At 41.2% G+C, this 25,002-nt stretch overlaps 1 protein-coding gene across 3 annotated transcripts in view; it reads right to left on the reverse strand.

Moving 5' to 3' along the window:
- Nucleotides 1–22,208, reverse strand: part of DHX40 (DEAH-box helicase 40) — a 42,232-nt gene extending 20,024 nt beyond the window's left edge. Inside the window, exons 1-11 of one of the 3 annotated variants that reach the window (XM_030828390.1) lie at nucleotides 21,958–22,208; nucleotides 20,951–21,118; nucleotides 17,340–17,485; nucleotides 14,759–14,878; nucleotides 13,706–13,933; nucleotides 13,419–13,485; nucleotides 12,218–12,349; nucleotides 10,024–10,123; nucleotides 7,171–7,257; nucleotides 6,850–7,032; nucleotides 1,062–1,142 (exon numbers count right to left, since the gene is read on the reverse strand). In XM_030828390.1, the coding sequence (XP_030684250.1) occupies nucleotides 1,062–1,142; nucleotides 6,850–7,032; nucleotides 7,171–7,257; nucleotides 10,024–10,123; nucleotides 12,218–12,349; nucleotides 13,419–13,485; nucleotides 13,706–13,933; nucleotides 14,759–14,878; nucleotides 17,340–17,485; nucleotides 20,951–21,118; nucleotides 21,958–22,069 (1,424 nt within the window). In that variant the 5' untranslated portion in view covers nucleotides 22,070–22,208. Of the gene's footprint in view, nucleotides 1–1,061; nucleotides 1,143–6,849; nucleotides 7,033–7,170; nucleotides 7,258–10,023; nucleotides 10,124–12,217; nucleotides 12,350–13,418; nucleotides 13,486–13,705; nucleotides 13,934–14,758; nucleotides 14,879–17,339; nucleotides 17,486–20,950; nucleotides 21,119–21,940 lie in introns of all 3 variants that reach the window. The other 2 variants (XM_030828392.1, XM_030828391.1) reach the window with 2 other exon arrangements.
- Between the last annotated feature and the right edge of the window lie 2,794 nt (nucleotides 22,209–25,002).

Raw genomic sequence — 25,002 nt, forward strand, 5'->3', positions numbered from 1 at the left:
GCAAAGCTACTAAGGAGGCTGAGGTGGGACTGCACCTGTAATCCCAGCACTTTGGGAGGCCGAGGCAGGTAGATCACTTGAGGTCAGGAGTTTGAGACCAGCCTGACCAACACGGTGAAACCTTGTCTTTACCAAAATATAAAAAAATTACCTGGGCATGGTAGTGCATGCCTATAATCCCAGCTATCTGGAAGGCTGAGGCAGGAGAATTGCTTGAACCTGGGAGGTGGAGATTGCAGTGAGCTGAGATTGCACCACTGTACTCCAGCCTGGGCAACAAGAGTAAAACTCCGTCTCAAAAAAAAAAAAAAAAAAAATAGAAGATGTCTTTGAAGACATGAGAGAATTTTTTATTTTTTTTTGAGACAGAGTCTCGCTCTGTTGCCCAGGCTGGAGTACAGTGGCGTAATCTCAGCTCACTGCAAGCTCCACCTCTCGGGTTCCTGCCATTCTCCTGCCTCAGCCTCCCGAGTAGCTGGGACTACAGGCGCCCACCACCACACCTGGCTAATTTTTTTTTTTTTGTATTTTTAGTAGAGACGGGGTTTCACCGTGGTCTCGATCTCCTGACCTCGTGATCCGCCCGCCTCGGCCTCCCAAAGTGCTGTCTATTTTTTAAATTTTGCCTTTTTTTTTGGAGACAGGGTCTTGCTCTGTCTCCCAGGCTGGAGTGCAATGGTGCAATCTCCTCAGCTCACTGCACCCCCCACCTCTGAAGCTCAAGTGATCCTCCCACCTCAGCTTCCCGAGTAGCTGGGACTACTGGCATGTGCCAACACAATCAGCTAATCTTTGTATTTTCAGTAGAGATGGGTTTTACTATGTTTCCCAGGCTGGTCTCGAACTACTGGGCTCAAGCAATCTGCCCACCTTGGCCTCCCAAAGTGCTGGGATTACAGGCATGAGCCACCGCGCCTGGCTGGTTTTTCAATCAGAATTGTGATGAAAGACTAACAATCCATTCAATTTAAACAGATTATTTTCTACTGATAGAGAAAGGTATTTAGAGCCCTGTTTAAAAAGAGATCAATATCTGTTTTGATTGTGATTTTTTTTTTTACCTGTCAATAGCATCACACTGGTAAAGTTGTTTAAGAGCTTCTAAAATAAGTCTCTCATTAGGTGGATCCAAATAGGGAAACCTGTGTGTTTAAATAAGATATGAAGTGAGAGGCATTCCTTGAACATGGTAGGATTTTATATAGATATGATGAAAATTTCTTTAAAAGGTTTTATTTCTATTTTTCAAGTCATCTTTTTTTTCTAAAAAAAAAATTATCGTGATCAGCATTTGGCAAAAGAGGAAATAATTTTTTTTCTGAATCACACTCCTCTACTTCAAGAAGTGATTCTTTTTGACTCCCCTTAGCTGAAATACTCTCACCAGTCTACTTATCCTAATCCTGCCCCACCCATCCTTCACAGCCTATGTCAAGTCTATTCTTTTCCGCAGTCCATAATTTTTTTCCAAACTTTTATAAAAATAGTAGAGAAATACTAATTGAAAGTAGCTGAAAATTATAAATTGTTCGATAGTACCTCAAAATGCTTTTTTTTGGAGATGGACTCTCGCTCTGTTGCCCAGGCTGGAGTGCAATGGCACGATCTCTGATCACTGCAACCTCTGTCTCCCAAGTTCAAGCAATTCTCCTGCCCTCAGCCTCCCGAGTAGCTGGGTCTACAGGCACACGCCACCACACCTGGCTAATTTTTTGTATTTTAGTAGAGACAGGGTTTCACCATGTTGTCAAGGCTGGTCTTGAACTCCTGTGCTTAAGCAATCAGCCCGCCTCGGCCTCCCAAAGTGCTAGGATTACAGGTGTGAGCCACCGCACCCAGCCTCAAAAATGCTTCTTAAATTTAATTATTTTTTTTTTTTTTGAGACGGAGTCTCACTCTGTTGCCCAGGTTGGAGTGCAGTGTGGCAATCTCGGCTCAATACAACCTCCATCTCCTGGGTTCAAGTGATTCTCCTGCCTCAGCCTCCTGAGTAGCTGGGATTACAGGCACCTGCCACGACGCCCAGATAATTTTTGTATTTTTAGTAGAGGCGGGGTTTCACCATATTGGTCAGGCTTGTCTCAAACTCCTGATGTCAGGTGATCCACCCACTTCAGCCTCCCAAAGTGCTGGGATTACGGGTGTAAGCCACTGCACCCGGCTGGACAAAATGCTTTTGTATAAATGGGGAAATATATTCAATTAATTTAGCCATATTTGTGTCACATATGTGTACATGTGTATGTACTTATTTTCTGCCAAACTATCTCAGAATAAGTTGCAAATACAATGCCATTGCACACTTACAACTATCTCGGCATGCATCTCCTGAAAATAAGGACATTCTCTTATATTACCATAATGTGCTATTAATAAATATAATAAAATTAACAAGAAAATTAACAATAATATTCAAAAGGGATAGCATCATCAAACATGAATATATATTTTTAAAAAACAGGAAAAATAATTACTTGATATCATCTGCACTGGGTTATTTTTTCCACCTTAAATCTGGATATGAAAAATCATCTACTCCAACTTCTCACCTTGAAAAAAATCCAATAAAAGACAAAAGGTCCAATACCTTATACAAAATGTCCATTCCAGGATTGATAACCCTATTTAAAAATAAATAAACAAACAAGGCCAAGGATGGTGGCTCCCACCTATAATTTCAGCACTCTGGGAGGCTGAGGCAGGAGGACTGCTTGAGCTCAGGAGTTTGAGAACAGCCTAGGCAACACAGCAAGACCCCATCTCTTATAAAAAGAAAAAATAATAAGCAAACAAAAATATCTTACACTGTTCTACTGTCAGCTTTCCTACAACTTGTACCAAGAGGTCCTGGTAGCTTCTACAGCAAGAATTGGTAAACATTTTCTGTAAAGGGCCAAATAGTAAATAGCTTAGGCTTGCAGGCCATATGGTCTCTGTCACAATTACTCAACCATGCTATTACAGTGAAAGCAGCCACACATAAACAAATGGGTATGGCTGCATTCTAACATTTTATTTACAAAAACAGTCAGTGAGATTAGACCATAGTTTGCCACTCTTGTACTAGAGCAATACCAAACTAGTCAGCTGCTTCTTCTATATAATAGGAAAAACTATTTATTCTAAAATACTGCAATTAATTTCCCCACTTGTTTCCTCCAATTACCAATTCTGTCAACCACTCCTTATAAGTCACTTGGTTTCTAAGAGATCTACCATACCTAAGTACCATTCTCTAAAAACACTAGTATGTCAAACTCCTCATAAAACTTGATTATATCCAAAACTGAATTCCAAATGTTGAGTGACCAACACATAACAGGAATGCTGTAATTCCCCATCACCTAGTTTATTAATGTAACCAAAGTCTAAGCCAGTGGAATTTTAAAAAAAATTGTTTTTTTTTTTGAGACGGAGTCTCGCTGTCGCCCAGGCTGGAGTGCAGTGGCGCGATCTCTGCTCACTGCAGGCTCCGCCCCCCAGGTTCACGCCATTCTCCTGCCTCAGCCTCCCGAGCAGCTGGGACTACAGGCGCCCGCCACCTCGCCCGGCTAATATTTTTTTGTATTTTTAGTAGAGACGGGGTTTCACCGTGTTAGCCAGGATGGTCTCGATCTCCTGACCTCGTGATCCGCCCGCCTCGGTCTCCCAAAGTGTTGGGATTACAGGCGTGAGCCACCGCGCCCGGCCCACAACCTGCCCTTTTTACCAAATGAAAAAAATCAAGACTTTTGCCATTTTCACAATTTTCTGATAACCTATTCTGCATAATTTCTCATAGATGACCTACGATGACTCTGACACTAAATCTGCAAGTTCTTTTAGCGCCACGGAAATAACGTCTAAATGCTCGAGACAAAATCATTTATGGTGGTGGGTTTTCCCTCACTATTTCCTAATCCACCTTAGTCATCAATTCCTTCTTATTCAGACCTGTTCTTGCATTTTCAGTTTTAAAATTATTCTTCCTGATGGAAAAGAAAGGGAAAGCAAAATAATTGAGAAGATCCATTTTCTTTCTGTCGTCTATGAATCCTATACCATCTATCCCAAACACTGGGTCTACCTCTCCTTATTCTTTATACAACTTTTTAAAAAGGAAGTCTTTGTTTTTTGTTTCAAGCATTTTGAAACAAAATTTTGCAATTTTTAGTACACTATGGGTTTTAAGACTTAAGATGGAAAAATAATTCAATGCAGATGATATTAATTATTGTTCCTATTTTTCTAATATATACTCATTCTTGGTTAGAGGCTGCTCTGCTATCCTTTGTGAATATACTAGGAGTCGATGTCAAACTTACTGAGCAGCTATTTCCAAAAACAGCCCTTTTTCCCCAAATGAAAAAAATCAAGACATTATTTTAAAATCTGGGTTCATCTGAAAGTTTTCTATTTGGCTCTTTGGACTTCTTTAAACGGAGCTTTCCTTCTTTTCATTGGTATAATTTATTGTTACAGTCAGAATTTCATTTATTACATGCTTTTCTCTTTCTAGTATCTACATATTCTCATTCAGAAAATCTCTAGTCTAATGATAACTATCAAAACATTTTGAAATTGGCAAATTGGCTTCCCAAGAGTATACAATGAGTATTTGCAGGTTTTGGGTTTTTTTTTTTTGCTTTTTTTTGGTTTTTTGGTTTTTTTTGGAGGCAGTTTCGCTCTTGTTACCCAGGTTGGAGAGCAATGGCGCAATCTCGGCTCACTGCAACCTCCGCCTCCTGGGTTCAAGTAATTCTCCTGCCTCAGCCTTCCAAGTAGCTGGGATCACAGACGAGCACCACCATCCTGGCTAATTTTATATTTTTAATAGAGACGGGGTTACACCATGTTGGCCAGGTTGACCTCAGGTGATCCACCCATCTCAGCCTCCCGAAGTGCTGGGAATACAGGCGTGAGCCACCACACCCGGACTACAATACATATTTGGATGCACCTAATAATCACTTACTATGAATTTAAAAACTGCATGGTTACCATCCTCCAAAATTCCTGAACACTTTTACATTCCAAGACAATTAAGACCAAAATAAAGAAGACAGTACTTTCCTGCATTAATTCCCCTACCATGTATGATAGAAATTTCTATCTACAGGCCGGGCGCGGTGGCTCACGCTTGTAATCCCAGCACTTTGGGAGGCCAAGGCAGGCGGATCACGAGGTCAGGAGATCGAGACCATGGTGAAACTCCGTCTCTACTAAAAATACAAAAAAATTAGCCGGGCGTGGTGGCGGGCGCCTGTAGTCCCAGCTACTCAGAGAGGCTGAGGCAGGAGAATGGCGTGAACCCGGGAGGCGGAGCTTGCAGTGAGCTGAGATCGCGCCACTGCACTCCGGCCTGGGTGACAGAGCGAGACTCCGTCTCAAAAAAAAAAAAAAAAAAAGAAATTTCTATCTATAACAATATTGTATCTTATACCAATAAATTATATTAACATTTGGCTAATTTAACTGTTCTAAAGGATAGAACTGTTCTTCTATCCTTTATTTCACGTGTCTGAACCTTGTTTCCCTAATACAGCTTAAGCTTAGTGAAAGCAAAAAACTAGAGTATTACTCTGTCTTTCATGAGATATAGTATAATGCTGGCCATTCAAAAAAAAACACTCCACTTTCCAACTGTATACCTTTTTTTTTTTTTTTTTTTTTTTTGGAGACAGAATCTTGCTCTGTTGACCAGGCTGGAGTGCAGTGGTGTTATCTTGGCACATAGCAATCTCTGCCTCCTGCGTTCAAGTGATTCTCGTGCTTCAGCCTCCAGAGTAGCTGGGACTACAATCGTGTGCCACTAAGCTCAGCTAATTTTTGTATTTTCAGTAGCTATGGGGTTTTGCCAGGATGGCCAGGCTGGTCTCAAACTCCTGGCCTCAAGGGATCCGCCCACTTTGACCTCCCAAAGTGCTGGGATTACAGACGCGAGCCACCGTGCCCAGCCCCTTTCTTTGGAAACAGGGCCTCACTCTGTTGCCCAGGCTGGGCTGCAGTGGTGCAATCATGGCTCACTGCAGCCTCTACCTCTCAGGCTCCAGTGATCTTCCCATCTCAGCCTCCAAATATCTAGGACTCAAGCATGCACCACATCAGACTTTTTTTTTTTTTTAATTGTAGAGACAAGGTCTCACTATGTTGCCTAGGCTCGTCTCGAACTCCTGGGCTCAAGCAACCCTCCCACCTTGGCCACCCGAAGTGTTGAGATTACAGGCATAAACTGTTATGCCCAGCTCATTATATACCTCTCATTACAAATAAACAGTGGTCATTAAGTGATCCAAATAAACACCGGCACAACCCCCTAACCCCACCATTAAGCCAAGGTTAAACATGAGCAAGAGATCCTACTAAAGCAATGCAAGGAAGTCTTCTGTGTTAGTTTAGTTGAAAAGCAACCAATAGAGCCAGGTGCAGTGGCTCACGCCTGTAATCCCAGCACTTTGGGAGGCCAAGGCGGGTAGATCGCCTGAGGTCAGGAGTTCGAGACCAGCCTGACCAACAAGGTGAAACTCCATCTCTACTAAAAATACAAAAATTAGCTGGGCATGGTGGTAGGTACCTGTAGTCCCAGCTACTCGGGAGGCTGAGACAGGAGAATTGCTTGAATCCGGGAGGCGGAAGTTGCAGTGAGCTGTGATCGCGCCACTGCTCTCCAGCCTGGGCAATGGAACAAGACTCCATCTCAAAAAAAAAAAAAAAAGAAAGAAAAGCAACCAATATAAAAACCAACCTGTAAAAGAGGTTAGCCTCAACTCTCAGGGATGTATGAGTCAAATATTTCAAAATAATTTTTGAGCCAATAACTTGGCTCCACGCTAACAAGTTTTTCTTTTTTTTTTCTAGTTGTCTACATACCTTATGACATCGTGTATGGCAAGGCACTTTAAGGTCAGAACTACAGATGTCAAACTAGTTCTCTTAATTTCAGGGATCACATGGTCAGGCATACACTGGTTCCAAAAATCTTTACTATAGATCCGAAAGCATTTTCCTGAAGAAGTCCTGCCAGCTCGGCCACTTCGCTGTAATGCCTCGCTCCTACAGAAGGAAAAAAACCCAAAAATTCCCCAAAATGTTCTGTGGATTTCTCAGGTAATTTACTTTGTCTTCCCAAACCAGCTAGAAATTACCTAATCAGTTGTTCTTTGAATAAAAAGATTTGACATAGAGACTTACTTTGAAATTGGAACCACCTCCAGGATGTCCAACCCTAATCTGGGGTTGTGATTTAACTGCTTCACAAAGCCACCATCTACCACATATCTAAGAAGAATCAAAGCAAGTTAAGTTTCTGGAAAATAAAAGAAGACTTATTAATTTTTAACCACTTTGGTTTCTCCTTTTCTAGCAAACTAGCAGGTACACAATGCCTTTTATGTTAAGTGTAAAACTTGAAAGTCAAGAAATTGGAACCCTCGTATGTTGTTGGTGGGAATGTAAAATGGTTTAGCCGAGGTGGAAAATTGTTCAGAGGTCCTCAAAAAGTTAAACACAAAATTACCATATGATCCAGCAATTCCATTTCTAAGTGTACACCAAAAAGAACTGAGAACAAGTACTCAAACAAATACTTACAGATCCATGTTCATATCAGCACTATGAATCACAGCCATAAGGTAAAAACAACCTAAGGCCGGGCGCGGTGGCTCACGCTTGTAATCCCAGCACTTTAGGAGGCCGAGGCGGGCGGATCACGAGGTCAAGAGATCGAGAACACGGTGAAACCCCGTCTCTACTAAAAATACAAAAAAATTAGCCGGGCGCTGTGGCGGGCGCGCCTGTAGTCCCAGCTGCTCGAGAGGCTGAGGCAGGAGAATGGCGTGAACCCGGGAGGCAGAGCTTGCGGTGAGCCGAGATCGCGCCACTGCACTCCAGCCTGGGTGACAGAGCGAGACTCTGTCTCAAAAAAAAAAAAAACAAAAAAAAACAACCTAAATGTCCATTAACCATTAATGGAAGAAGGGATGAAAAAATTGCTTTGCATATATGTATGTAGTATATATACACACACATATATACACACACAATGGAATATATATAGATATATATATACACACACACACTATGCAATATTATGCAGTCACAAAAAAGAATGAAGTACTGATACATGCTACAATGTGGATGAACCTCAAAAATATTATGCTAAGTCAAAGAAAGCAAACACAGAAGGCCACATATTATATGATTCTATTTGTATGAAATATCCAGAATAGAAAATAGATACTGCTTCCTGCTGACATATCTAAAGAATTTTTTAAAAAAGAAAATACATACAAACAAAAAGTAAGACTGGTAGTTGCCAAGGGCTGGGGTCAAGAGGGGAACGTGGAGTACCTGCTTAATGGGTATGGGGTTTTATTTTGAGGTGTCGAAACATTTTAGAACTAAGCAGAAGAAGTGGTTGCACAATACTGTAAATGTATTAAGTACTACTTAATTGTTCATTTTTAAATGATTAATTTTATGTGAATTTTGCCTCGATAAAAAAAATACACAAACTTGAAAGTCAGCTTCAGACCATTTAAACAGATTCAGAATCTAATTTCAACTAGCCCTTAACATGCCATTCTAAGCCAATTAAATGGTGAACAAGTCAGGTAAGGAACCAAAGTAGGATAGCAATAACAAGACAACATTCTGAAACATGCTACTTAATGGCTTTTGCCTGTGCAGGACACAGAAAATTACAGAGGTTAATTTACCCAGGAGAGCACTCCCTTAATTCCTTAGTGAAACCATTATTTTTAAAGTAACGAAGAAAAGCAGGAAATTAGACTTCCTCTCAGACCTGGGTGATCATTTTATCCAGAAGAAACACACAGGATCTTTGAGATTCAAGTTCAGCCTTCCTGAGACAGACAATCAGACTTAGCTAAAGAAATAAAATAGCCGGGCGCGGTGGCTCATGCCTGTAATCCCAGCACTTTGGGAGGCCGAGGCGGGCGGATCACGAGGTCAGGAGATCGAGACCATACTGGCTAACGGTGAAACCCTGTCTCTACTAAAAATACAAAAAAATTAGCTGGGTGTCGCGGCGTGTGCCTGTAGTCCCAGCTGCTCGGGAGGCTGAGGCAGAATGGCGTGAACCCGGGAGGCGGAGCGTGCAGTGAGCCGAGATCGCGCCACTGCACTCTAGCCCGGGTGACAAAGCAAGACTCTGTCTCAAAAAAAAATAATAAATAAATAATAAAAATAAAAAATAATAATAATAATAATAATAAAAAAGAAATAAAATATATTGGGTAAATGATAAATAACCCAGTCTTAAAGAACTTTGCATTAGTTGTCAGTCCAGACTTAAAATTTTTTAGTGTTTCCTTACTAAATTTACCCAAAAATTTGATAGCACTATTTACTACATCCAGAAAAGATAAGGGACCTGAATCATAGTTAATTTTCACAAAAAGGTAAAAAGTCAGAGACAATACATCCAGATAAACGCTGGATACACAAACTAACTCTACCAAGTGAGGCTGCAAGGTAGAAGGAAATATCAAATCATCTAAGGTATATACTTATAATGGGAGTACAGAAAAATAGGTTTGGCTTCCTATTTAGTGAAACCCATGAAGCATTATACATAATCTACATAATCTTAAATTTGAAAAGAGGAAGCTTCAAGTTGCCAAGTAGTTAAAAAGTGTGAACACCAAGTACGGTGACACATGCCTGTGGTCCCAGCTACCCAGAAGGCTAAGGCGGGAGGACTGGTTGATCTCCATACAAGGCTGTAGTGTGCTATGACTGCAAGCCTGTGAATAGTCACTATACTCCAGCCTCAGCAACATAATGAGACCCTGTCTCTAAAAAAAAGTGTGAATAGGAATATAGTATGTACCTCCTACTCCATTTCCTGCTCAAAGCAATCAATAATTACAAAACAAAATAGGTGATTACATGTTAAGAACATCAAAAAGTAGGAGAGAAGGGAATTAGTGGAGGGCACAGAAAAGCAAACTCAGTAATGTTTAGCTAATGTTTAGTAACGATAGGCTTCCTTGACTTTAAGAGAAAGTTCAAAAGTTATACCTGATTCCATCTATTGTCAAAGACGTTGCAGAAATATTGGTGGATATGACACATTTTCTAATTCCAGGTGGCGGCGGCAAAAATATCCTCCTCTGTTGGTCTAAAGTATATATAAAAAGAAAATACCAATTTACAACATGCATGTGTCAAACTCAAGTTTTGAAGAACTCAATTTTTCATTACAAGTCATGTTTCTAGGCCGGGCATGGTGGCTCACGCCTGTAATCCCAGCACTTTGGGAGGCCGAGGCGGGAGGATCACAAGGTCAGGATATCGAGACCATCCTGGATAACATGGTGAAACCCTGTCTCTATGAAAAATACAAAAAATTAGCCGGGCGTGGGGGCGCGCGCCTGTAGTCCCAGCTACTTGGGAGGTTGAAGCAGGAGAATCGCTTGAATCCGGGAGGCAGAGTTTGCAGTGAGCCAAGATCGCGCCACTGCACTCCAGCCTGGGCAACAGAGCAAGATTCTGTCTCAAAAAAACAAAAAAACGGCCGGGCACGGTGGCTCACGCCTGTAATCCCAGCACTTTGGGAGGCCGAGGTGGGCGGATCACGAGGTCAGGAGATGGAGATCATCCTGGCTAACACAGTGAAACCCCGTCTCTACTAAAAATACCAAAAAAAAAAAAAAAAAAAAAAAATAGCCGGGCTTGGTGGCGGGTGCCTGTAGTCCTAGCTACTCGGGAGACTGAGGCAGGAGAATGGCGTGGACCCAGGAGGTGGAGCTTGCAGTGAGCTGAGATTGCGCCACTGCACTCCAGCCTGGGCCACGGAGCAAGACTCCGTCTCAAAAAAAAAAAAAAAAAAACAGAGGCAACAGAAGATCCACAACATTATTTTCAATGTGGCAGTAAGAAAGAATGAAATTATTTACTCTGTATAGAAAAATATGTCTATGTACATATTTAGTTAATGGTTAATAACAAACCAAACATAATGGGTTTTTACCAGTTTCAATGTAAATTATAAAAGCATCGGTGAACTAAATCTTGAGAAAACAATGAGAACCTTAAACAATGATCCTAAGAATTTCCCTGAAGATGTAAAAATCTAAAATAGATATCTATGCTTCAATAGAGAGTAAGGAGCTAATATCATCATAAAAGAGATTTCCAAAATAGCACATCTATGTTCTTTACTGACACATATACTGCAAAACTTTGTTAATACAGGGATAAGAATCACCCAATCAACAAAAGCTGTTAATATACATACACGTAAAATATACAAACATTCAAATGCTAATTCCAACTCCAAATAGGAGGCTAAGGTTAATTTCCCTTTAATTTTACAAGTTAAATTCCATAATAGAAGTTTTATAAAACAAATTCTAAACCTCATTCAACAATATTTACTATGACCAAAATGTCAAATCAAGAGTTTGTATTTGCTCTTGGAATTCCCCAAAGAACAGGATCATTCTTGAAAAGCAGACTAAGGCATGGCTACTTTAAAAGGAAAATGATCCACAGCCGGGCATGGTGGCTCACATCTGTAATCCCAGCAATTCTGGAGGCCAAGGCAGGCAGATGACCTAAGGTCAGGAGTTTCAAACCAGCCTGGCCAAATCCCATCTCTGCTAAAAAAAAAAAAAAAAAAAACAAAACTTAGCCAGGCGTGGTGGCGAGCGCCTACAATCCCAGCTACTTGGGAGGCTGAGGAAGGAGAATCGCTTGAACCCAGGAGGTGGTGGTTGCAGTGGGCTGAGATCGCGCCACTTCACTCCATCCAGCCTGGGTGACAAGAACGAGACTCCATCACAAAAAAAAAAGGAAAACAATCCACTGTGTTTAGACTTAGACATAGCTGGATATACAGTTTCTAAAAATTCTGTGGCAATGGCAAATTAGGTTTGACTTACAGTAATGCCAACAGAAACTACTGTCCTCATTTCAAAGAATTCTCACCAATAGTTTTGTTTTGCTGAGAGAAACAATACTCTTAACGATAATAAGGGGGATATCCATGGCTCTCAAAAAAGTGAATGTAAAAAGACTTCAGGCAAAAATCACTTCTCTCAAGGAATGCTGGTTCTCACTGATTTGTTTCATGATCTGGATGTGGGTTACAAAGGTGAGATTGGTTTGTGAAACATACCTAAGCACTTAAGATCTGAGTGCTTTTCTGTAAACATGATTATTCAATAAAAAATTTTTTTAAAAAATCAAATTTTCTATTCTGAGAAATTACCTGTTGTCATAGATCCATAACACGGCAATATTAACAAGCCATCAAGGGTGGTATCTTGAACATCGTAATCATAATCAACAGACTCTGCCATCTGAAAAAGTAACTCACAACTTTTTTCGATTTCAAACTGGCCTAAAACGGGAAGAAAAAAATCACTTCAGCAACTGAACAGAAAAATTAATTTAAAAATAAAGAAAATGTCAAGATTAAAATTAATTTTGCCTAAAAGTTATTATAAATCTCTCATTTAATGTAAAGGAGATGAACACATAAGCTATACCATATTTCAACAATAAAATTCGAAGTAGAAGAAACATCAGTTTCTAAGGAACTTAAATTTCTAAAGGAATAAAAATATTTATCATCTTCAAGCTTTTCACCCTGTATTTGAGAAGACTCACTGAATTGTTAACAAAGGAGAAAAGCTAGTCCAGGTGTTATTGCATTTGGTTAAATTTCAAAATACTTCAGTAATCTCCAAAAGGCAAAGGTTGTTACAATCCCTCACTTCTAACATTAGTACAAGGCAGAGGAAAAAGGTAAACAAGGAAACTACTAATTCCTATTAGGAGGGTGCTGCTACTTGAAAAGTTATACCACTAGTCTGGGATTTAACTATTTTATTTTTGATCTCCAAAAATGCCACATGCTTGTTTACGATACATAGATTCTACACCTTATGTGTTGCTATCACACAGTACAATGCCACCACCCAAAGAAGAACCTGGTGAAATGTCCTTTGAAATAATGGAATTAACCCAGGTCTGTTTAGTCAGGTTACCTTTCTATCTAAGACAGACCAACAAAAATAATATTTCACTATTTAATTTCTTTCTATTAAAAGGTCAGTGTGTTTTACATATATTTACTAATGAGCCTGATGTCTTTGACATTTGACATATATTGTGTGTATATATACATATACACTATTATGTCTTTGACATATATATACTATTATGTCTTTGTCATAAAATATATATACATACTATTATGTCTTTGACATAAACATATATAATCCTCTTTGGCAGCTAGCTTACAGTTTTTATCTATCTTTTACCTAAAATTATTCAGATAATCAGAAAAAGCTAGGGCCAACACTTGAGAAGGGCACAGAATTCCCAACAGAGATAGCACTCTATCTGCGTGCCATATTCCTTACTTACAAATACTTAAGTTTTTTAACTTGATACTGAATGCTCACCAGTCAGAAAAACCAAGATGTCTCCAGCCATTTCATTCAAATGGATATCCATGGTGACTTTCACAATCTAAAGCAAGAAATGCAGGCATAATATGCTAGTGGAAATACAGTCATTCCCTTACCACCACTTCCCTTGCCCCACAGAAAAATTAAATTTGGTTCTTAAAAGTTCTAGGACCTGTGAGGACTGTCATTAAAATAGTAGGGAACAAATGAATTATCAAACTACCCAATTAGTAAGAATCACAGATACTAAAAAAAGACATTAAATGAATGCCAAGTAATACCGCTTGAATATACGCAGTATTTTCTCTGTCTCGTGGACCAATCAAATTGCAGAATTTCTCTCTGACTGGATAAAGCCTTCCAGGTATATCAAATATTGGACAATTTCCAAAGAATGCAGAGAGCTTGGCTAATTCCATAGTTGCTGACATTACCACCACTTTTAAATGCTCCTTCCTATTAGGAGACTTCTCCTGAAATAGCTTCTTCAATAAACCAAATAAGATATCCTGAAAGAAAAGTAAATTTCTAATAAGTCACAAGTGCACTTAACAGCCAAACTATTTTAAATACACTGCTATTCTAACCAAGGAATTCCTATTTTAATAGATTAAAATGTAAGTAGGAGCCAGGTGCTGTGGCTCACACCTGTAATCCCAGCACTTTGGGAGGCCAAGGTGGGAGGCCAGGAGGTCGAGACCTGCCAGGGAAACAAAACGAGACACTGTCTTTACAAAAAATGTTCTTAAAAATTAGCCAGACATGGTGATGTACGTCTGCAAGTACCAGCAACTCAGGAGGTTGAGGTGGGAAGATCACTTGAGCACAGGAGTTCAAGGGTGCAGTGAGCTATGATCGCCACTGCTCTCCAGCCTGGGTGATGGAGCAAGACTCCATCTCTAAAAAATTAAATTAAATTAAAAAGTAAGAGGAAGCAATTCTCTTTTTTTTTTTTTTTTTTTTTTTTTTTTTTTTTTTTTTTTTTTTTGAGACGGAGTCTCGCTCTGTCGCCCAGGCTGGAGTGCAGTGGCGTGATCTCGGCTCACTGCAACCTCTGCCTCCCGGGTTCACGCCATTCTCCTGCCTCAGCCTCCCGAGTAGCTGGGACTACAGGTGCCCACCACCACGCCCGGCTAATTTTTTGTATTTTTAGTAGAGATGGGGTTTCACCGTGGTCTCGATCTCCTGACCTCGTGATCCGCCTGCCTCGGCCTCCCAAAGTGCTGGGATTACAAGCTTGAGCCACCGCGCCCGGCCGAAGCAATTCTCTATACAATAAAAAGCTACCCAAACAAACTACTTGCTAATAAAAAAAAATAAATTAAAATACTCACTGTAGTTAGTGTTCTTTCATGGGCTTCATCCAAAATAATGACACTGAATTTGGTAAGATTTGGATCTCCCAGAATATGTTTCAGTAAACATCCATCAGTCATATATTTGATTGCTGTCTCCTAATGTTCAAACAGCAGAGTCACAGAGATTCACCACTACTTTCCCAACTAAATTTTTCCTCAAGAGGTACAAACATTAAGTGATGAAACCAATCTGACTAAACAAAAGGGTACATAAAAATAGTCTAACTTATGTATACAAAATGATGGTAAGTTACAAAACATGCTGTCTATACAGAAAAAGGGACAAATAACTCACTTGGGTATTCTTGGGCAAAGCAACAAAAATCACCAATAAGGAGATACAATAAAGTCAGAGGAAAGTGGCAAGATGATGCAATGGCATTAGGTGAGCAAGTTGTGGGAAACAACAGTGAAGTGAGATTTATCTTTCTAACTCAGCCCCTATTTTAGAGGATTCAGGGAAAATGAGAAAATGGTAGGTGCATACTTTACACCCACTTTCTCCTCTTCTCTATTAAAAAATGTGTTACTTAGGTCAGACACGGTAGCTCACGCCTGTAATCCCAGCACTTTGGGTTCCTGAGGTGGGCGGATCACTTGAGTCCAGGAGTTCGAGACCAGCCTGGACAACATAGCAAAACCATATCTCTAACAAACATATAAAAATTAGCCAGGTGTGGTGGTGCACGCCTGTAGTCCCAGCTACTTGTGAGGCTGAGATGGGAGGACTGCTTGAGCCTGAGAGGCAGAGGTTGCAGTGAGCTGATATCACGCCATTGCACTCCAGCCTGGGTGACTAAGCAAGACACTATCTCCAAATAAAAATGTGTTGCTCAACAAGCATTAAAACAGGGTGATAAAAAGATCCAAAGGCTAGGAATAACAGCAACGACATCCATAAAACAAGGGAAGGAAGAAAGAAAAAACAGTGACCACTAGGAAGGCAAAGATAGTATTTTGGGGAGTCATCTTGTGCCATATTTGATGGCCATTCCCATTAGGAAACATATGTAAACCAGGGATCGTTTTGTTGCTGGGACAGGATTAAGAAATCCACAGGGAATGTAAATTCTAATATTCACTATTAAAAAGAAAATTTTAAATTTGTGGGTACCACGAATATAGCAGATGCTTAACACTTGCTGATTTTGTTAATTGACTGATTTTGTTAATTCAGCTTTCCACTGACTTCAAGAATACACACACACAAAATAAATCAACCTGAAAACATGCTCAGTGAAGTAAGAGTGACACAAAGTACAAAATATTGTGTGATTCCACTTGTATGAGGTACCTGAAGTAGGCAAATTTGTAGAGACAGAAAGTAGAACAGAAGTTACAGCAGGGCGCGGTGGTTTACCCTGTAATCCCACCAGTTTGGAAGGCCGAGGCGGGAGGATCACGAGGTCAGGAATTTGAGACCAACCCCATCTCTACTAAAAATACAAAAAATTAGCTGGGCGTGGTGGCAGGAGCCTGTAATCCCAGCTACTTGGGAGGCTGAGGCAGGAGAATCACTAGAACCTGGGAGGCAGAGATTGCAGGGAGTGGAGGTTGCGCCACTGCACTCCAGCCCGGGCGACGGTGCGAGACTCCGTCTCAAAAAAAAAAAAAAAGTTACCAGAGGCTACAGGGAGGGAGAAATGGGGGTTTTAATCTATTGTTTAATAGATAAGAGTTTCTGTTTGGGATGATAAAAAAAGTTCTGAAAGTAGAAATGGTGATGGTTACCCAACATTGTGAACACACCTTTTTTTTTTTTTTGAGGTGGAGTTTCGCTCTTGTTGCCCAGGCTGGAGTGCAGTGGCACAATCTCAGCTCACCGCAACCTCCGCCTCCCGGGTTCAAGCCATTTTCCTGCCTCAGCCTCCTGAGTAGCTGGGATTACAGGCATGCACCATCATGCCCAGCCAATTTTGTATTTTTAGCAGAGACAGGGTTTCTCCATGTTGGTCAGGCTGGTCTCGAACTCCTGACCTCAGGTGATCCACCTGCCTCAGCCTCCCAAAGTGATGGGATTACAGGCGTGAGCCACCGAGCCCAGCCCATTGTGAACATACTTAATGGCACTGAATTGTATACCAAAATGGTAAAATGGTCAATTTTAAGTTATATATATTTTACTACAATAAAACATTTTAAAAACCTACATGTCAAGAATCCTTGCAGTTAAAAAACATAAATAAGAGAATCCTAAGAAAATAAACTGTCATTTATGAACTAAGGAAGAAGAAAATGGGATGAATATCAGACACTTGAGAGCTAAAGCATTAACAATGAACAACAAAAATAAATTCTTTAAAATATATATTGAACTTTGAAGTTAAAAATCTTTCAGAACTCTCTCCACTCTTTCCGTTAAGTTTATAATATTAGCTGGGCATGGTGGCATGCTCCTGTAGTCCCAGCTACTCAAGGGGCTGAGGTAGGAGATCACTTGAGCCCAGAAAGTAGAGGCTACAGAGAGCCATGATTGTGCCACGCACTCCAGGCTGGACGACAAAGCAAGACCTGTCCCGAAAAAGAAAAGAAACAAATACCAACAAGACTTTTGTACCTTAGAGCTGCAATCATCAAAACGAACTTGGTATCCTACTTTGGATCCCAAAGTGCATTTCATTTCTTCAGCTACTCTCTGAGCAACTGATATAGCAGCTACTTTTCGTGGTTGAGTTACACCAATCATACCATGTTGTGAAAACCCTATCAAAACCAGAGATAAAGAAACACAACAATGTTAGCAATTGTCTTCCTATTAGAACTAAATTTTTTTGGCCAATCAATACAAAACTGCTTGAATGTTTCCAAAAGAATATCTTGCAAATTAAAAACACACTGCTATGTTTGCATCATGGAAATTTAAATATTAATTTTAAATAATACATATTAATAACCACTCAAAAATAAATAAATATATATATTATATTTTTTTTTAGACAGAGTTTCGCTCATTGCCTAGGCTGTAGTGCAATGGCACAATCTCGGCTCACTGCAACCTCTGCGTCCCGGGTTCAAGCAATTCTCCTACCTCAGCCTCTCGAGTAGCTGGGATAACAGGCATGCGCCACCATGCCGGGCTAATTTTGTATTTTAGCAGAGACGGGTTTTCTCCCTGTTGGTCAGGCTGGTCTTGTACTCCTGACCTCAGGTGATCCACCTGCCTCTGCCTCCCAAAGTGCTGGGATTATAGGCATGAGCCACCATGCCTGGCCAAAAAAAAAAAAAAGAAAAAATTATATACATATATCATTTTTTTTTTTCTTTTTTGAGACAGAGTCTTGCTCTGTTGCCCAGGCTGGAGTGCAGTGGCGCCATCTCGGCTCACTGCAACTTTCACCTCCTGGGTTCAAGTGATTCTCCTGCCTCAGCCACCTGAGCAGCTGGGATTACAGGTGCTTGCCACCACGCCCAGCTAATTATTTTGTAAAAAATATATTTTTTAAATTAGAATTCAGGCTTTGTCTGGTTTTGTTTTTTCTGTCTAAAAATCTACTCTAAAGGTAAGCCAAGAATTTTGAAACATAAGAACTCATAAAATTCCACACACTTCCCAAAATAAATTTACTTTTGCCACAAGAGTAAAACTGGATTTATTTATTTATTTATTTTTGAGATAGAGCCTTGCTCTGTTGCCCAGGCAGGAGTGCAGTGGCACAATCCTGGCTCACTGCAACCTTTACCTCCTGGGTTCAAGCAATTCTCCTGCCTCAGCCTCCCGAGTAACTGGGATTACAAGTGCGCACCACCACACCCAGCTAATTTTGTATTTTTAGCAGAGATGGGGTTTCACCATGTTGTCCAGGCTGGTCTCAAATTCCTGACCTCAAGTGATCCACCTGCCTCAGCCTCCCAACGTGCTGGGATTACAGGCGTGAGCCACCGTGCCCAGCCTAAAACTGGACTTAAATATGCCACCTTTCTGCTGGGAGCAGTGGTACACACCTGTAATCCCAGTTACTCAGGAGCCTGGCTACTCAGAAGGTTGAGGTAGGAGGATTGCTTGAACTCAGGAGTTTGAGACCAGCCTGGGCGACACAGTAACATCTCATCTCAAAAAAAAAAAAAAAAAAAATATATATATATATATATATATATATATATCTGTATCTATATATATATGCACCTTCCATATACCATTTTAATCTATTTGGGAATGGAGCTGCATCTTAAAATCGATGGCACGTTTCCATTCTTACTAGTACAGTAGTCCCTCTTTACCTTTGGTTTTGCTTTCCAATGTTTCAGTTACCTACGGTCAATGGAGGTCCAAAAATATTACAGCACTTTGAGAGACAGAGAGAGACCACATTTACAAAAGTTTTACTACAGTATATTGTCATAACTGTCTATTTTATTGTTGTTGTTGATTTCTTACTGAGCCTAATTTATAAACTAAACTTCATCATAGGTATGTATGTATGTATAGGAAAAAACACAGTATATGCAGGGTTTGGTATTATTGGCAGTTTCAGGCATTGAGTGGTCTTAGAAGGCATCTCCCAAGGATAAGAGGGGATTATTGCATATAAAATAGTGATATATCTTAATAGACGGCACCTTAGATTTGAAGCATTAGAATAATATGTTTGCTATTTTTTAAGGCAAATCATATCCAATATAATACTGCTCTTTACAAACCTTATGACAGAAAGTTCTGTCATACTGAAAGACACTTGTCAAAAGACAAAATTACAACAAATTTAGTTAATTTTTTTTTTTTTTTTTTTTGACACAGAGTCTCACTCTGTCACCCAGACTGGAGTGCAACAGCACGGGTCTCAGCTCACTGCAACCTCTGCCTCCTGGGTTCAAGCGATTCTCCTGCCTCAGCCTCCCGAGTAGCTGGTATTACAGGAGCCCACCACCATGCCTAATTTTTGTATTTTTAGTAGAGACGGGGTTTCACCATGTTGGCCAGGCTGGTCTCGAACTGCTGACCTCGCGATCCACCTGCCTTGGCCTCCCAAAGTGCTGGGATTACAGGCTTGAGCCACCGCGCACGGCCTAAAAATTTTTTTTTTTTTTGGAGATGGAGTCTCACTCTGTCTCCCAGGCTGGAGTACAGTGGCACTATCTCGGCTCACTGCAAGCTCCGCCTCCCAGGTTCACGCCATTCTCCTGCCTCAGCCTCCCGAGTAGCTGGGACTACAGGCGCCCACCACCACGCCCGGCGAATTTTTTTTTTTTTGTATTTTTAGTAGAGACAGGGTTTCACTGTGTTAGCCAGGATGGTCTCGATCTCCTGACCTCGTGATCCACTCATCTCGGGCTCCCAAAGTGCTGGGATTACAGGCATGAGCCACCGTGCCCAGCCAAAAATTTTTAATTGGCTTTTGTGATTCTAACTCTGGAATCACATCAACCCATCGTCTCATAAAATAGAATGAGTGTTCCAATGAGCTGAGCAGAGGAGGCTGATTGTATAGACAGAAAAGGGCTGAGGAAAGCAGAAACAGAAAACAAAAAGCAGATTGCTCATTTCAAAGTTACTTTTCCAGTAAAAGTTAAAGCAGAGGAAACTTCTTGATGCTCCTAAAACTGGTCTGTTTGGGGATTTGGCTATTATCTCTTTCTCCTGATTTCTCAGTAGATGAAAAATTTAGTTTCTAGACTTGGTCGTGTGGAACTTCAGTATGAGTAACTCCACTTCGGTTTGGTCTGTTGGGTCTAGGGTGGGGCATCAGTCGAAACCAAAGGCCTCCTATTAATTTTACTTAACATATTTTAAACGTTAATTTGTTAGTTGGCTTGTGCTGGCAAAGTCAGGGGATAAATATTTACCTGATAATGCTCTAGAGGAAGAACCAAGAAGTACTAATGGCAGCAACAGATATCACATATCTCTTCCCCCTCAAAATTATTTCAGTATCCAATGGTTAATAGTCTACTGCTAGACAACCTTATTCTATAAAATGGAATTAATATCTAGATGTAATTCTATTTGAGATTATTATGGTAATTAAAAATGGGAAAATTTGCCATCCCAACTAATTCCTGAACCTGAAACAGACCATAAAGAAGCAAAGGAGACATAGGGGAAGGGGGTGTGCCAAGAGAAGTGGGACTATAAAGCAAACAGTGGGCAATCATGGAGTACAGAAGTCCTACTGGCCTTTAAAAAGAGGATATTTTTAAAATATTTCCAATATCACAACAGAAAAAAATCACCTGCTTCATATAGATATTTTGGGAGTTGAGTTGTTTTACCACTTCCTGTATTTCCAGTAACAATAAGGAATGAATTGTCCCTCACAGCTTGAATAATCTTTTTTCTTTGTTTCTGAATAGGAAAAGTTGGAGTAGTTCCTCCCTCCTGGGACGTGCATCCTTTTTCTTCTGTAATAACAGAAAAACGAGTCAATTAAAAGACTTGTAAAGATATCTCTGACTCAATTTCTCAGGACTAAAACCAGAAAGGCAATAGAATGTTAGGGCTGGAAGGGATCATCCATGACTTCTCAGTTAAATCGCTCATGTAAGTGAGCGTTAATGAGCGCAATTTGTAAGTGAGGGTTAATGAGCCCAGAACAACTTTTTGGTGAAATCCAGCAACTTGAGCATTTGTTCACGCATAACTCAAAGTACTTTTCAAAGCAAGTATAGCTCAAGGCAACGTATACACATGCATACTTACACAGAAGCACAAAACTCAATTTTATTTAACAATAGACCAAAAACTGGAACACAGCAGAAAATTCTCAGATGGATTAGAAGCCACCTGTGTTTGCTTCTGATTCATGGTTCAAGTTAGGTCCCTGTTCAGAGTGACTGATATCCCAGAAGGCCAAGTGGTGGGTAACCATGGAAACTGGCTCCTGGAAACTGGCTCCCTTCATACCGTACCCAAAGGCAGGCTGGCGGCCCGACGAAGGGGGGGGATGAATGGGTAGAGAACAAAGGGCTTATGAGCCTGTTTAAGAACAGAATGCATTTCGGGCGCTGGGGTTCACTTTTTCGCCCCCCAGCAAGGTTTTCGCCTAACTTGGATCTGGGACCGCCCCCCTCTAAGGCAAAGTGCTCATTGGACGCAAAGTTCGCCTCGGGCTTGGAAAGCCAGGAGAACGCCACAGCTTCCTCACTACTCTTCTCAGGCCGCCAAAGGCGTACTTTCATCCCCCCACAAAACCCCCACACCGTAACTCCCGCTGGCTTCCGTACCGTCCCGCGGACCGCACCTCTATCGGCGATGCAAACAGCCGAGGGCCGCTCTTCCTGGAGGTCTCTTGACCGCTCACCCTCCTCCTGCCGCCTTGGCGCCCTGCCCGCGACTGCGGGAAACCGGGACATAGACCTGGCCCCAAGTGGAGGCGAGCACGTCCACCGATCTGAGGAGATGGGAGGGGAAAGACGAGGACGCGCCCTGATGACGTAGAGGTGTTTACTTCCGCGCGTGCGACTTGTAGCAAGGGGAGGGGGAGCTGCTCGATGACGTAGCACGGGGCGGCCGGACCTCGAGCCGAGGCTCTACCCCCAGGGATTTCCCGCCAACTGCCACATGCGCTTCGCCTTGGGCGGCTGAGCCGTACCTGAGGGCCCGAACACCCCCTCTTGTTTCGCCTCTCCGGCGCCAAAGGTCGCGACGACACCTCTTTTCAACGCCACAGGGGTCTCTGCAGGCTATTCTGCCTTCGCACACCCGACACGATGTGACCTTCTGCCCGGAGCTGGAACCATGATCCCAGAGTGCTGCGTTCGTCAGCTCATTCTCACCTTTCCTAATCTGGTATGACCTGTCCAAGGCACACAGCTACTGAGTTGTGGAGCCGAACTTTTAGTTATGTTATTATCAAAACTTAGGTCGCCAAGGCTGTTCATTAACCTCATAGGACCCTGCATTTTAATTTATTTGCATGTTTCCTCTTCTGCCCAGCTAGATTGTAAAGCCCCCCACAAGAGCCGGAATATTAAAACACTGCTACATCCAGGGCCCAGCACAGTGATTCAAGGTGGGCTGTCAATATTTGTTGACTTTGCTGGAATGGAAGAATGAATAATTGACTTCCTTAGGAATTAAGCTCATTTTTGATAGAGGTGCATTCCTTGGAAACCACAGTAGCTGAAAAGTCCAACAGATACACAACATCTGAGGCAGGGCAACTTTTTCAGAAAAGGTACTTTGAGGGCAGGTCTTTCTAGACCTGGGGGTAGGTCTGTTCCAGAGCCTGCCAATTTTTAAATTAGTGTCACCTGTAACAAAATCAATGCAATGTGAACAAGATTGTTTTCTTGGACTCCTCAATTGTTCCTGCTGTTAGAATTAACCAACACTTACTACCAAAGAAGACAACTCAAAACTGTCACTTCACCATCACCTAAAGACCCTCTTGTCTGACCAGGCTTCAAAAGATGTACCATAAGGCTGTTGGACCCCCAGATTTTTCTGTGCTCATTTGAAGTGAAGTCATGGCCGTGCATGGTGGCTCATGCCTGTAATGCCAGCACCTTGGGAGGCCGCGACAGATGAATCACTTGACATCAGGAGTTCGAGACCAGCCTGGCCAATATGGTGAAACCCCGTCTCTATTAAAAATACAAAAAAAAAAAAAAATTAGCTGGGTGTGGTAGCACGCACCTATAATCCCAGCTACTCGGGAGGCTGAGACAGGAGAATCGCTTGAACCTAGGAGGCAGGGGTCGCAGTGAGCCAAGATCGTGCCACTACACTCCAGCCTGGGCAACAGAGCGAGATTCCATCTCAAAAAATAAAGTGAACTCATACCAACTGCTTTTAAATGGGACTGATCAACACTTCTTAAAATGCAAGCTCATCAGATTTTGAATGTTACCAAATAAGTTGGAACTTTGTAACAACTTTATATCTCAAAACCTGGGTATGAGAGGAAGCAATCTGGTAAATAGGAGAACATTCCAGGTTTCTCTCTTTCGTTAGGAGCATCTCCCAGCCTTCCGGATCATGCTAGGAATTCAAAATATTATAGAAACAGAAACCAAAATGGCAAAAATACATGTGTGACAGGCAAGGTATTGGTAATCTCAGTATTTCAGTATAGGGCATCTCTATCAGTGATATAATAAAGTCACTTTCTAAAAATCGTCATTTCAGACCAATGATGATTACCACTTAGCTCATAGTAGTCAAGTCTTTCCGATACAGTTGACCCTTGAACAATACAGGTTTGAACTTCACAGGTCCACTTGTAGGCAGATTTTTTCTTCTGCATCTGCTAAGCTGGAGATAGCAAGATCAATGCTTTGTCTTCCTCCTCCTTCTCTTCAGCCTGCTGAACAGGATGGAAACCTTTATGATGATCCACTAACACTTAATGAATAATAAATATATTTTCTCTTATGATTTTCTTAATGTTTTATTTTCTGTAGCTTGCTTTAAGAATACAGTATATAATACATATACAAAATAAGTATTAACTGTTTATGTTATTGGTAAGGCTTCCAGGCAATAGTTGGTATTAATAGTTAAGCTCTGGGGAGTCGAGTAATACAGATTTTGGCCCAACGCAGTGGCTCACACCTGTAATCCTAGCACTTACGGAGGCCAAGGCGGGCAGATTGCCTGAGTTCAGGAGTTCAAGACCAGCCTGGGCAACATGGCAAAACCCCATCTCTCCTAAAAATACAAAAAAATTAGCTGGGTGTGGTGGTGCCTGCCTGTAGTCCCACCTACTCGGGAGGCTGAGGCAGAAGAACCACTTGAACCTGGGAGGTGGAAGTTGGGGTGAGCCGAGATTGCACCACTGCACTCCAGCCTGGGTGACAGTGAGACTCTGTCTCCAAGAAAAAAAAAAGAAAAGAGTTATACACAGATTTTTACAGTGCAAAAGGCTCATGCCCCTAACCCCACCTTGTTCGGGTTTCAACTGTAAATTATTTCCTTTATTTTTCACAAAAACTCATAGGTTATTACTATCCCTAATTTTTGTGTTAGAAACTTGCCTGTGGTGACAAAACAAAGAACTAAGAGGGCCAAGATTCAAAGTCACACTAATAACCACTAAAATGCATTGGGAGATGGAAGTATTTAGATCTTGGTGCCAAAATAATGTATTTTCTTCCAGTGTTTGTAACTCTAATAGAAATGACCCCATTCTTGTATGAGAACCACCTATTGAGAGTATACAATATAAAACCTGCAAGCAAAGAATGAAGAAAAATAAAAGTGAAAAACTCAAGTGATGTTTAACATTGTTCATTTTATAACCAAGGACATTTAAAGCATGTTACCATGAATAACCATGTGCTTG

The sequence above is a fragment of the Nomascus leucogenys genome, chromosome 14 (assembly GCF_006542625.1).
Source record: "Nomascus leucogenys isolate Asia chromosome 14, Asia_NLE_v1, whole genome shotgun sequence".
Lineage (NCBI taxonomy): Eukaryota > Metazoa > Chordata > Mammalia > Primates > Hylobatidae > Nomascus > Nomascus leucogenys.